At 37.2% G+C, this 13,507-nt stretch overlaps 1 protein-coding gene across 3 annotated transcripts; it reads right to left on the bottom strand.

Annotated features, from left to right (window-relative positions):
- On the bottom strand, positions 6,399-13,453 carry LOC107630585. Of its 3 annotated transcripts, none has more exons than XR_002359427.1 (8): positions 13,311-13,453; positions 12,641-12,868; positions 11,347-11,554; positions 10,412-10,548; positions 9,991-10,071; positions 8,479-8,545; positions 7,966-8,382; positions 6,399-6,776 (listed from the first exon to the last, which is right to left on the bottom strand). XR_002359427.1 is itself a non-coding variant. In XM_021118974.1 (7 exons), exons 1-7 carry the CDS (start codon positions 13,346-13,348, stop codon positions 8,017-8,019), a joined length of 1,125 nt encoding a protein of 374 aa, XP_020974633.1. In that variant the 5' UTR covers positions 13,349-13,451; the 3' UTR covers positions 7,288-8,016. The 3 variants fall into 3 exon arrangements, 1 of the variants encoding a protein (XP_020974633.1); XR_002359426.1 differs by having other exon boundaries at positions 12,641-12,873; positions 13,311-13,440; XM_021118974.1 differs by lacking the exon at positions 6,399-6,776 and having other exon boundaries at positions 7,288-8,382; positions 13,311-13,451.

Raw genomic sequence — 13,507 nt, forward strand, 5'->3', positions numbered from 1 at the left:
CTCCCTCAACAGAAGAAGCTCAGATATTTGAATCTGAGTGTCGTTAAATGGATTGAGTTGAAATGTAATCAAGTTCTGAGTTGGAGAAAAGTGTAGAAACTTGTGGTCAATGGAGCCACTCAAAATAAGGATCATGCCACTCAGGGAGGCAGAAGACATGGTCAATGGGAACAAGATGAGCAACAACACCAGAAACGAAGCTAGAATTCATAACAAGCATGTTGCTGACGTGTCTATCAAGGTTGAGAAGGTGAATGTCCAAGACTCCAATCTAGTGAACAGGGAAACAGAGTAGAGAGAAGGTCCCAACTTGCCAGCATCAAAAGCGTGACCAATGAAGCGTTGAAGTGATGCGAGTTTAAGCGCGCCATTAGCGAAGAAAGAAGCGTGAGAGAACTTGATGAGGGTTGTTAGAGGTTGATGCACCACTATTTCGTGGTACATCTTGTGCTTAATTAAGTAGATTTTATCCACTATTCTCACACTTATTCATGTAAATTGCATGTTTTACATTTTCCTTCCTGATTTTGTGCTATGATTGAAAACATGCTTCTTTGGTCTTAATTTAGCTAATTTTAATCATCTCTTATTACCATTCGATGCCGTGATATGTGTGTTAAGTGTTTTCAGAGATTACAGGGCAGGAATGGCTTAGAGGATGGAAAGGAAGCATGCAAAAGTGGAAGGACTACCAGAAGCTGAAGGAACTGCAAAGCTGTCAGCCCTGACCTCTTCGCACTCAATCGATCATAACATGAGCTATAGAGGTCCAAATGAGGCGGTTTTAGTTGTGTTGGAAAGTTAACATCCAGGGCTTCATAGCGATATACAATTTGCCATAGTTGACCTGGCGTTCAGGGACGCGCACGCGCACGCGTGGATTGTGCGAAAGTTCAGCGACGCGTACGCGTGCATGACGCGTAGGCGCGTATAGGCCACGTGCTGTACGTATCACAATTCGCCCCCAGCAATTTCTGGGCTGTTTTTGACCCAGTTTTCGGTCCAGAAAACACAGAATAGAGGCTGCAGAGTGGAGGAATGAGCAGATACATTCCATTATTCACAATTTAGGTTTTAGATGTAGTTTCTAGAGAGAGAGGCTCTCTCCTCTCTCTTAGGTTTTAGGATTTTAGGATTAGCTTTTCTTAATTTCAAATTCTATCTTAGTTTAATTAGTTTCTCTTCTACCTTTAATTGTTCTAGCTTTATAGTTCACTTATTCCCTTTGTTGATTACTTTATGTTGCTATTTGGTTTATGAATTCTCATGTTTAATTTGATTTTCTATTTAATGCAATTTGAGGTATTTCAGATTTATGATTGTTCTCTTTTATTTATGTTATTGATGCTTTCAATTTAATTTAGATTTTCATATTCTCAGCCTTGGTTGAGTAATTGGAGACTTTTGAGTTATCAAACTCCTTTATTGATTGATAATTATTACGTTTGCTAGTTGATTTGAATTCCACTAACTCTAGTCTTTCCATAGGAATTGACTAGGACCTGAGGAATCAAATTGATTTATCCACTTGACTTACCTTCATAGTTAGAGGTTGACAAAGTGGGAGTAATGAGCAATTGATGTCACAATTGATAAGGATAATTAGGATAGGACTTCTAATTCTCATACCTTGCCAAGAGTTTTATTAGCTATTAGTTTTATTCTTGCAATTTATTTTTCTTGTTCAACCTTTACAAAAACCCAAAAAATATATTTTCTCATAACCAATAATAACTACACCTCCCCGCAATTCCTTGAGAGATGACCCGAGGTTTAAATACTTCGGTTTATTTTTATTAGGTTTGCTTAAGTGACAAACAAGTTTTTGTATGAAAGGATTATTGTTAGTTTAGAAACTATACTTGCAACAAGAATTTATTGTGAATTATTTACTAGCAAAAATCTATTCGTCAGAGGTATAGAAGCAAAGGAATCGTGATCAAGGAGATATGCAGCAAGCTCACAGGTAGCAGCCTCACCGATGCGAATTGAAGTCTTGAGGCCCAGCTGGCCTAGTAGTTGAGAGCCTAGGTCCTTTGGGTTGTTAAGGCTAAGGGCTCTTCGTCGACAGGCTTTACTACGACAATGTTTTTGCTACTGATTGGGTTGCAAAAGAGGCAGGCACCGCCAAGACCGTTTGGGAGTGGTTTAGGGTGAAGATCGGAGGCCAAGGCAATTGCAACCTCGACAATGAGAGCGTGGACCAGAGCCCCAGTGCTGCGAACAATCTCGGTTGGATGCGAGGAAGAAGGGAGGTCTTCCCCAAATGATAAAGTGGTTAAAGGGAGGCATGGAGTGGAGAAGTTATGATGGATGATGTCATCTTCTTCAGATTCAAGATGGAGGTAGTTGTCAAGAGGTGAAAAGGAGTGTGAAAGGGAAAAGGTTGAAATGGAAAAAAAGAGGAAGAAGAAGAGAGTAGTGCGGTAGACGAAGAACATGGCTATGAAGGAGAAGAAAGCCAGCACTGTTTTGTCCCCTTGCACATGTGAACGTCGCACACGTGGATGTAGCACACGTGGACACTTAAAGACCACGTGTTCAAGTTAATGTGCCAACTCAGTATTCTCCATTAGTTACGCTGGAAATTGATTTGGAGACTGTTTTGGCCAATAAAGATAAACTACGGGGATCGATATATGTATTAATTTTTTTCAGAGACTAAAATGTCCGCTTTTAAAATTCTCAAAGACTAATTTAGATAATTACTCTTCATTACTTTTGAATTCTCAAGGAACAATTTGTTCAAGATAAAATTTCTCAAGGACGAACAAATACGAGACCGATTTGTCATTTGTGTAAAAACACTATTATAAACTAATTTATTCTCGTTTTATTTTCTAAAGACTAATATATCCATTTTTTTAAAAAGTTAAATGTTAGTTTGTTTTACTTTTCCGGATACTTTTTTATCCTAAATTCTTTAAAAACTGATCTGGTTACTATAACTCGACGACTACAGGCTATAATTTGAAGATTAGATCAAAAGAACGTTAGGTTTTTCATGACTCATAAATTACCAATATATAACTCGGTCGTTATATCTATAACTCGACCGTTACAATCTGGTCTATTCCGTATTACTTGGTAACTGCCACCTATTACTCGGAGAACAAGTCTTGATCCATTACCTATAACTCGGCCAATAAAACGTATACCATGGCCTAAAGAAATTGTAACTCAACCCATAACTCAAATATATGATAATACTTAGCACAACGACATGATGACTTCATCACACATCATCATCAACTTCTCAATGAAATAGTCAAAACAGATGCTATGGTAACCACATTGAGGTTCTTACCACAACCACAGCTTATGATTCGCTGACCGAGTATATTCAAAATGCTTAGTCTCTATTTAGACTATATAAGGTAACATTACATCAATGTAAAAGACATCTAAAGACCTAATAGTCACTTAAGTCACACTCTCTCTCTTCTTTGAATTATTACTAACTTGAGTGTTGGAATACCCTTTACAACTATCCATCATGTCTGGTGTTCTTTGGAGTCTGACATATAACTCATCCATGGAGAAGACATGATATCTCCCCTTCTGCGACGAACTATACTTCGAACAAATCCCTTAACAATAAGAACATTTGGCGCCCACCGTGGGCCGACCTTAACATTGCCCCACATTTTCTTTTACCACTTGTTATTCCATTTTTTTGTAGGATCTCGATCATAGCTGATGAGCAAACTTTACCACCTTGTCTACCAACTCAGGCCGAGTTATTAACTAAGAACGCTGCGCTTGAAGCCGAGGTCCAAAGGGTAACTGAGTTGTTACACAACAACAAAAAAAACCCAAATAGCAAGAAAGATCGCAAGCATGCTCATAATGATGGCGAACATGTGTTAGGAACTCCTACTCTAATAGAAGTCACAACATCAAAGATGCTAACAGGACGTCCAAACCCTTTTTTCGAGAAAATCATGAAGTTTTAGATGCTGAAGAACTTCACCCTACTAATCACGCTAAAGCCATATAAGGGGATTGGAGACCCAAACATACACGTCACTAAGTTCCATTCAATGATATTTCATAACGTTGCTTCTGAGCCAATATTATGTCGGTTTTTCCCCAAATTTTTAGATGGTGTTGTTTTACTCTAATTTTCATTTACCTACAGGTTCTATCTCTACTTTTCAAGAATTGGCCATCTCTCCACTAACAATTTTGCAGCATCCAATATTTATGTCCATGATTTCGACTACTTTACCACAACCAAACAAGGTCAACATGGAAGTCTCTGTGACTAAATGACGAGGTTCAATAAGATAACAAAGGAGATCCCCAACCTCAACCCCGACATCCACCTCCATATCCTTAAGAGTGGTCTTCCTCTTAGCATGTTCCACGAGACTATTGCTATCACCAAGTCGAAGACTTTAGCAAAATTTCGAGAAAAAACAGTTAGACAGATGAAAATATAAGAACTTAAACAAGCCTGACAAATCAATAAACCAACTCAATCAAAAGAGGACGACCAAAAAGACCCTTTCGAATTAGCAAGGTGATTGGCAAGGGACTTATACCCTTCAAACACTATTAGGCAAAGAACTATCTAGTACTTGGAACGCAACTTCTCTGAAGTTATATCACAGCTAAGTTATAAGTCAGGACTCGAAGATGTATTCTTTTTCTCACTCGCAAGATTTTTTCCACGCTCGGTTTTGCTTGAAATGGTTTTAACGAGACATTGTATCCTATACCTTCTATGTTAAGAGGGTAATTCTCAATAAATAGTACATTATTTTAACTTAATCATTCTTTATTTTTATTCATGCCTTTAGTTCGGCTACTATTTTTCCTACACACTACACATATTACGATAAACCAATATTAAAGTTGGCGTACAAAAACAAACCGACAGTTGTAAGTCGGAATCAACCCAAACAAACCGACACCTATAAGTCAGAATCACTTCAAACAAACCGATAACTAAAAGTCGGAATCAATCAAACAAATAGACACCTATAAGTTGGCGTCGGTCTAACAACAACAACAAAGCCCTGTCCCACTAGGTGGAATCGGCTACATGAATCAAACGACGCCATTGTGCTCTGTCATGTATCATGTCTACAGAGAGACCGTTTACATGTAGATTTCGTTTGACCACATCATGGATGGTCTTCTTAGGTCTTCCTCTGCCTTTCGCCCCTTGTCCATCTTCCATCTCATCCACCCTCCTGACTGGATGTTCTATCGGTCTTCTTCTCACTTGTCCAAACTACTTGAGACGTGATTCAACCATCTTTTCAACAATGGGTGCTACTCTAACTCTCTCCCTTATATCTTCATTCCTTATTTTATCCAATCGCGTATGACCACTCATCCATCCCAACATCTTCATCTCTTCCACACTCAGCTTATGTTCGTGCTCCCCTTTGGCCGCCCAACACTCTGTACCATAAAGCATAGCCGGTCTTATAGCGGCGCGATAGTATTTATCTTTAAGTTTTAAAGGTACTTTTTTGTTGCAAATAAAATCAGATGCACTCCACCATTTTGACCAACCTGCTTAGATCCTATGATTTACATCATGTTCAATCTCTCCATTATCCTGTATGATGCATCCAAGATACTTAAAACTTTTCATAGAATGTTTTCTCTAATCTTCACCTCTATATTAGGGTTTTCCTTTCTCAGACTAAACTTACATTCTATTCCATTTTGTTACGGCTTATACGCAGACCATACACTTCTAGAGCTTCTTTCCATAAGTCCAACATCTTATTTAGGTCTTCCCTTGACTCTCTCATAAGAACAATATCATCGACAAAAAGCATGCACCATGTCATAGGCTCTTGGATGTGCTCTATGAGTACTTCCAAGATTAATGTGAAAATGTATGTACTTAAGGATGATCCCTGGTGTACTTTTATACCAATAGAAAATTTCTCTGTCACACCACCTTGAATCTTCACACTAATTGTGGCCCCCCATCATACATTCATACATGTCTTTAATTGCACGAATATATGTGATCTTTATTCTCCTCTTTTCTAAAACCTTCCATAACCTTCCATAAGACCTCCCTTGGCACCCTATCATACGCTTTTTCCAAATCAATAAACACCATATGTAGATCCCTTTTATGGCGTCGGTTTAACAATCAATTGTAAGCTCGTTCAAAATTATACTAATATAAGCACCTTTCCCAATGACAAGTTTAACCAATTTTATTTTTAAGATTATCAAGTTGATCTTACAAGACTAATACTCATATCTCTGAATTATAACAACCGCATCTCTTCCATATCATGCCAAGTTATAACTCGATTTTCATAAAAGCTCAACATGCTTCTCTTAAAAATAAATAAGTCAAGCTTTGGAGCTGTGATCTAGTCACTATAACTTAGCGACTACAAGCTATAATTCTGAGATTTGGTCAAAAGAACATTAGGATTTTTATGACTCATAAATTACCAACACATAATTCGGTCGTTATATCTATAACTCGACCGTTACAGTTTGGCTCATTCGGTATTACTCAATAATTGCCACCTTTTACCCAGAGAACAAGTTTTGATCCATTAACTATAACTCGGCCAATGAAACCTATACCTCCGCAAAAAAAAGTTATAACTCAGCTAATAACTCAGAGCATGATAACACTCAGCACAACGACATGATGACTTCATCACACTTCATTACCAACAACTCAATAAAATAGTAAAAACAGATGCTAAGAATATCACGGTAAACACATTGTGGTTCTCACCATAACCATAACTTCTCATTCGCTAAATGAGTATATTCAAAATACTTGGTCTCTATTCAATCTATATAAGATAACATTAAGTCAAGGTAAAAGACATATCAAAACCTAATACTCACTTAAGTCACTCTCACTGTCTTCTTTGTATTATTACTAAGTTGAGCGTTAAAGTACCCTTTGCAGATACCCACCCCGTCTGATGTTTTTTGGAGTCTAGCGTATAACTCATCTATGGAGAAGACAAAACAACATCTCTCCTTCTGCGACAAGCTATACTTCGGACAGATCCCTTAACAGTGAGAACAAAAACCATTTTAGTAATTTACTCAAATTCATTCCCGCATTTAACCAGCACTGTTTCCACCTTCTAAGAGTCTGAAAATACAAAAAGTTGTTAAAAGACAGAAGTCGTCTGTATCTATGTTTGCAATCAAATACATCGTGTCTGACGGTCTCTATCTTTATATCTTTCTAACAACCCTACCGAAGAGATGAAAGCATAAATTACCCATGAGAAGGTTGACTCAGTCAGGGCTATATTTCTGATACAAGGGTAAAAATAACTAAACTCTTGAATCACTTCCACTTCAATATATTAATAAATATGTAAAATCAAATTAACAAATCAAATAAGCAAAGCTTTCAAAGATTTTGAAGTTACAAAGAGAAGATATGTGCGGTTGATCCAGAATTAGATTGCTGAGGAGTTAATTCTTGGCACTGCTAATAATGGTCACCAGAGAATAATATCATTAGAGTGATCAATAGGTTAGTTGGTATGCCACTGCTTCAAAATACCATGCAGCAATAAATATTAAAAAGAGACCTTCGATCTTCTGATATCCCTGAGTTAACTGGATACTCCAAGACTACGAGAAATACTTGCATGTTCATAACACCCACATATGTTCTTAACATTTAGAACTACTCAGTTTTCTTTGTGTATAACTTACAAATTTATAGATAATAAGAATGAGTAGTTGTAAATGTTCTTGGAAAACGTATTAATGTGTTTAAGAAACATACAAGTATTTTTCATGTATGCAGTCACGTTCAAGTAATGATTGTAGTTCCCTTGCCCAACACAATAAAGGTAATACCAAGGTGAAGAATGAAGTTGGGTAAAAACTAAAGATGGTTTGTTCTACAATAAAATGTATCACATGCAATGCGCACTCTCTTTAAAAACTCTTCACCCAAGTTCACTCTTCACCAAAGAAATTCCCACACAATAATCAGGCTCTAATTGTCACCTGGGGAAAGCAACATCACCAATGTACCACTTAGTCAAGTGCAATTTTCCCGGGTAAAGAATACTCTGCTGGTGCTGGCATATTTGTTGTCCCTTTGCCCTGTGGGTTGCACCGCGGGGTTTCACATGGAGGAGGCGGCACACCAAATACCCAGTCAAGAACATTAAGATATTTGGATCTGAAAACATCCCTCTCCTCAGCATAGCAGTGCATTATGATAGCTGTTGACAAGCTGAAAACTACTACATCAGCTCTCTTGATTCTCCTTGAGTGAGGGAGATATCCTGCATCTGCTAAGCATGTGAAGAAACTCTCGATGGCCCGTGCAAAGCAGTATAATGATATCTCTATTCGCCTGCTTTTCTTCTCAATAGCCAATGCAAGGCCAGTTGGGAACTGCACAAGAATGCAAAGTTTGAGTTTTGTAACAAACAGGATGACAAATAGAAGTGTACATAAACCGTTAACACAATTATGCTAGTTGCAACATACTGTTCCCATGGCCACCATTGGAATATTACATCTTTTGAAGATCCTGAACAGAAAGCACGTCCACATCCTGATGAAGAACAAAGGCATCCATCTTATAATCATTATTCACTCATTTTTTTTTTTTAAAATATTCATGCTGAGAATTTCTCAGTGAGATGAACATAAAAAGAATGAGAATAAGAAAAAGAAAAAGGCTACTAAACGCAGACAAAAATATACAAACATATTGCAATGTGAATAGGCATGTTCTTGACAATCATATCTGGATCCAAACATTAATCTAAGCAGAACCTATCCAGTAAAACCAGAATTATTTTGGGAAGAAACATAAAACCTATAATTGCTTTTATTGGATCAAGTCAACCAATCCATTAAAACCAGTTTAAACCACTTGTACACCATTATCCCAAATCACTTATGATCTGTCATCTCATGTAATGACATGTATATCACCTTTTTCCTTTTTTTGTTGCTTTCTTCACAGTTTGCCTTAGGTAGTTTTAACATATTTGTAGAAAGCCAGAACAACATCTAGTCAAGAGAGTGGAATAGATTAGATTAGATGAGATAGTTCGGTGGCTAGGGATACAAGGAGACCAAAGAAAACTCAACGAGCTCATCAAAAGAGATTAAAGTATAAAGAGTTATGTATGAACAAACACAATGGTATCATTTGATCACTGCGTGCGTGTGAGAAGAATGTATGCTTCTGCTTCAGTGCTTTGCCGTAGTGAACTTAAACTGGCCATGTCTGATATGCAGTGGCATGCAACCGGGTACAACTGATGACTGTGGTGGCAGAGGCAGATCCAGCACAGTTGAGGGACACGGCAGAGAGGATAAGAGAGAAGAGAACTACATTGGTGATGACAGCAATAGGTACGAGATGTCACCAGAGCACAACTGAAATGGTCAGAGGCATGAGATTTCGCTGGAGTGTGATTGAAACTGTTGGAGCAAGCTCCACAATCGCAGTCACAGTCTCCGCCATCACAGGATTGCTGTTACAACTCCAGAGGCACCATGCCCATTTATTGATTCTCAAAAAAAAAAAAACGGGGAAGAGAGAGGGATAACAATCACAGTTCCAAGTTCCAAACCTCAACATCCCAGAAGATATCCACTGTCTCTGATCTTACATGCCCATAGAACCCTTTGAGTTGATTGGCAATGGATTAATTTTGCATTTGAGAATTTTTTTGTATTTAAAATTTCCTGTATTCTTTGATATTGGATTATGGAGTGGTGTGATGGCTGTTGTTGGGGAAGAGACTAAGGATATAGTGATAGTGGGAGAGAAGAAAAGGATTTCTAATTGGTACATCATTTTTCATAAATGGTTGGGTTTGGTTGGTTTTATATATTTGAAACCGGTTTATTACAATTTGGTTCAGGTAGTGGGTAAACACCCCTAAATTTGACCATGTTCACTTAAAAAAACCATATTCAAAACTTAAGACAACTAAGAACATAATAAATAAAGAATAGTCCACAGAAGTTCATGAAACTAACCAGGCAGATGCGCAATAAACAGATAAAAATAAGCTTGATCTTGCGGTGCCAAGAAGACCTTTGGCCAATATTGTGTTAGGCCTGCACATAAGCATTTAAAAATGGCCAATAAGAATAAGCAGGATATTCTCATATTGAATGTCATAAAAAGGCTCCAAGCACAAGCTGCATATGGTGCTAAATTTGAGAAGGCTCAAAACAGAATGACTTAATGTCAAGCAAAGCCCTTTTAGTAAAACCAGCCTTTGTGCCACAGATAATGCACTATTGTAATCACTTTGGAAACTGGAAAGCCACCGTAAAAGTAGAACATGAATCAAAGTTTAAACAGTAATTAAAATTTCATTAAACATATATTTCATAAAGGTCTCACAAAAGGTTACGTAATGTGCAAGATTGATTGCTATTCTAATCTGATCACCTTTTCAAAAGTCCATTTCTGTGAACTATTAGGGCAGGTATCAGATAAACTGGAAGATAAACAGGTAATGCTCTCTTGTAGGCTTCAACAAGAAAAGAAAGGATATGTTCTCCACATGATTGATTCCCATGTACAATCTGCAAAACATCACTGACTTTGAACATTGAAAGAAGCAACAATGATAACAAATTATACATGGGTCACAAAATTTATATAACCAATTCTGATGAATGTTTGAAACTGAAATCACAATTGCACAGTTTAATAAAATTCATCGAGCCATTATCACAAACTCAAACAACCATAGGACCCAATAGAAGATGTAAAATAATGGGAAATTAAATACCACAACCCTGATTAAATTTAAATGGGAACTATGTTAGGGCATAGAACAGAAACGAAACCTATATGTTTCCACTAGAGTCTATACATCGATTAAAGGGAATGGGTGGGTTTGGAGTTTACATGTAATCTCAAATCAAATGAGATAGCATTCATCGTAGCAGTCACATTTCTCATGATTCAATTGTAAAATAATGCGCAGTACCTCAAATAGGTTCATAACAATTTTCGGTTTGGACAAATTAGTCCCTAAGAAAAGAATATTGACAAATTGTTCCCTAATCTTTTAGATGTTAGACAAAGTTTAGTCCCTAATATTACTATGGTAGAGGGATTAAATTGTTTAATTTAAAAGACAGGATTAATTTGTCATTTTATTTTAGTAGAGACTAATTTGTTTAATATTGTTAGGGACCAATATGGTGATTACTGTAAAATAATTGCCTCAACTATATCAAATTGTTTTAAATCCGATATTGAACACAGATAAATGTTTAATTTTGTTTAATTTCTATACCTATACTGTAATTACACTTGCTTAGATCAAAAGATAAAAATAAGACTGGAAACGAAGAACAATCTTTATTTCATACCGAGCATGGGACTTTCATACTTGGATCTAATTTCACATCAACACCAATGGTCTTGTAGTATTTCTCTATTGCTTCCAAATTAGTAAAAGGCTTGCCACTGGCTATCTCCTTTACACCTTGTAGGATAACTGCATCCTTCCCACCATGTTTATTAAGGAAAGACTTATATGAAGAGGGCAAACTCTCTTGCTTTAATATATAAGCAGACCTGAAATCAAAATATTCAGCCATACTTAATGATAGGTATCCAAATATTTTTTACTACTACACAATAAGTGCAACATTTTCCATGATGTAAATAAAAAGGTTTATCTGGAATAATCTTGAGATGGACACCAAATATATCAGTGAAATGTTATTTCCGTTCCTTATTATCTTCCTATTTATTTTGTATCTTTTAACATACCAGAAAACTAAAGATATTCATCATTTCACATCTGGAAAAATGAGTAAATACAGATAAATAAATTGTTAATAATCCAGAAAAGGCAAGACCCTATAGCTTCAGTTAACCTTAGATTAAATAAAACAAATAACTGCAGAATATTGTTAGGTCTATGACTAGGGTATCCCCAGTCATTTAGGCACTACTACAAAACTAATCTACTGGGCACCACTGGCCCACTTTCTGAGTTTCATTTTTTTGGGGGGGCGGGCGGCCGGGCGGGGAGGGAAGGATATCCTTCAAACATCAACCCCTCCATAATGAAACTCATAAATACACCTTTAGTAAAACTGGTTTGGCAACTCATCATGATATTTGTGCACATCAGATTCTAATACTCACGAAACATCATGCTCAGTTGCTAACTTAATCAATATAAAGAGACGGTTAGACGCATGCTTATAATGAACTGAATATTACAACTGCAATTTCAATTTCATGCTGAAAGTTAAAGAGGTTCAGATTATGAAGTCAAGTGAAACGCAGACAATGTTTTCAGATATTACACATCATTTGTCAACATCAAGATCACCACCTAAGCTTTGCCTGACTAACTAGGGTTAGCAACATGGAACAAATGGACCAATAATGTCTCATCATGTATCATGTTTGTATTTAGACCGTTCAATTTTAAATCTCATAGCAGAAATTACACTCTCACTGCCACAGAACTTGAACGGCGAAATAACTAAGTAAAACAGAGAGCATAAGAGGAACAGTATAAGAAGCAACATGCACATGCATGGCCATGTGTATACATGTGTATAAGGTAACAATGTTTTCCTACAAAAAAAAAGCAGCAAAGATTATATATCCTGAAAAGGGGTACATAACAACAACATTACGTACAATATTTGGGAGGAGGATAGGCACATGAGGAATATGTCTCCATGCTTCCAGGTGAGAGGCTTGCAATATCTCCCAAACCGCTTGCTCTTGATCCCACACCGAGACGCTAACACAGCAGCACGCATGAGAATATAAATGGCCAAGCTCGTGTGTTGTGTCTCCAAACCAGTCAGAAGCATGGATGGCCCAGCAAGAGCCCCTGCCAGGAAGGCTCTCCACCTTGCTGTCCTGAACTACAACACAAGAGAGGCACAAACACAAGCACAACAACACCAATCACAATCACTCTCTTTTGCAATATATCAAGTAGAATTAACTTAAGTAAACAGTAGTTAGGGTTAGTTAACCAACAAACTGACTTAACTAATTTCCATTATGCTGACTAACTCTAACTACTCTTAGGCTAACTGCACTTGATATATAGTAAAACAGTAAAACTCTCACTTATATCTCAATTGTGACAAAAATCAATGTATATCACTAATCCACAACTTCAAACTAATAGAACATACATGCAACGGAGAATTCCAGAAGAAAAATAAGTTAAATTTACAAAATTCATTATAATTTAGTAAGGTTTAACTGTTTAAGGTTAAAGTTCCTGAACTTTCAACAGGATCTACATTCTGGCAGAGACACGAAAAGAGAGAGAGAGAAACAGAGAACATGCCTACGGTGACCTCCGAGAGCACCAATAAGCTCGTCCATGGAAACAAACGTTCCGGCGAAGGTTCCAAGGAACAAACCGTATCTCAGAGTCTCCTTCACAGCAGCTACAATCGCTTCGCCGTTCGTCACCGCAAGCTCCTTCCTAACGAATCAATTATCAATTATATCACAGGCGCGAAAAAAGCACACACTCGCTAG

Source organism: Arachis ipaensis, chromosome B03 (assembly GCF_000816755.2).
Source record: "Arachis ipaensis cultivar K30076 chromosome B03, Araip1.1, whole genome shotgun sequence".
Classification (NCBI taxonomy): Eukaryota; Viridiplantae; Streptophyta; class Magnoliopsida; order Fabales; family Fabaceae; genus Arachis; species Arachis ipaensis.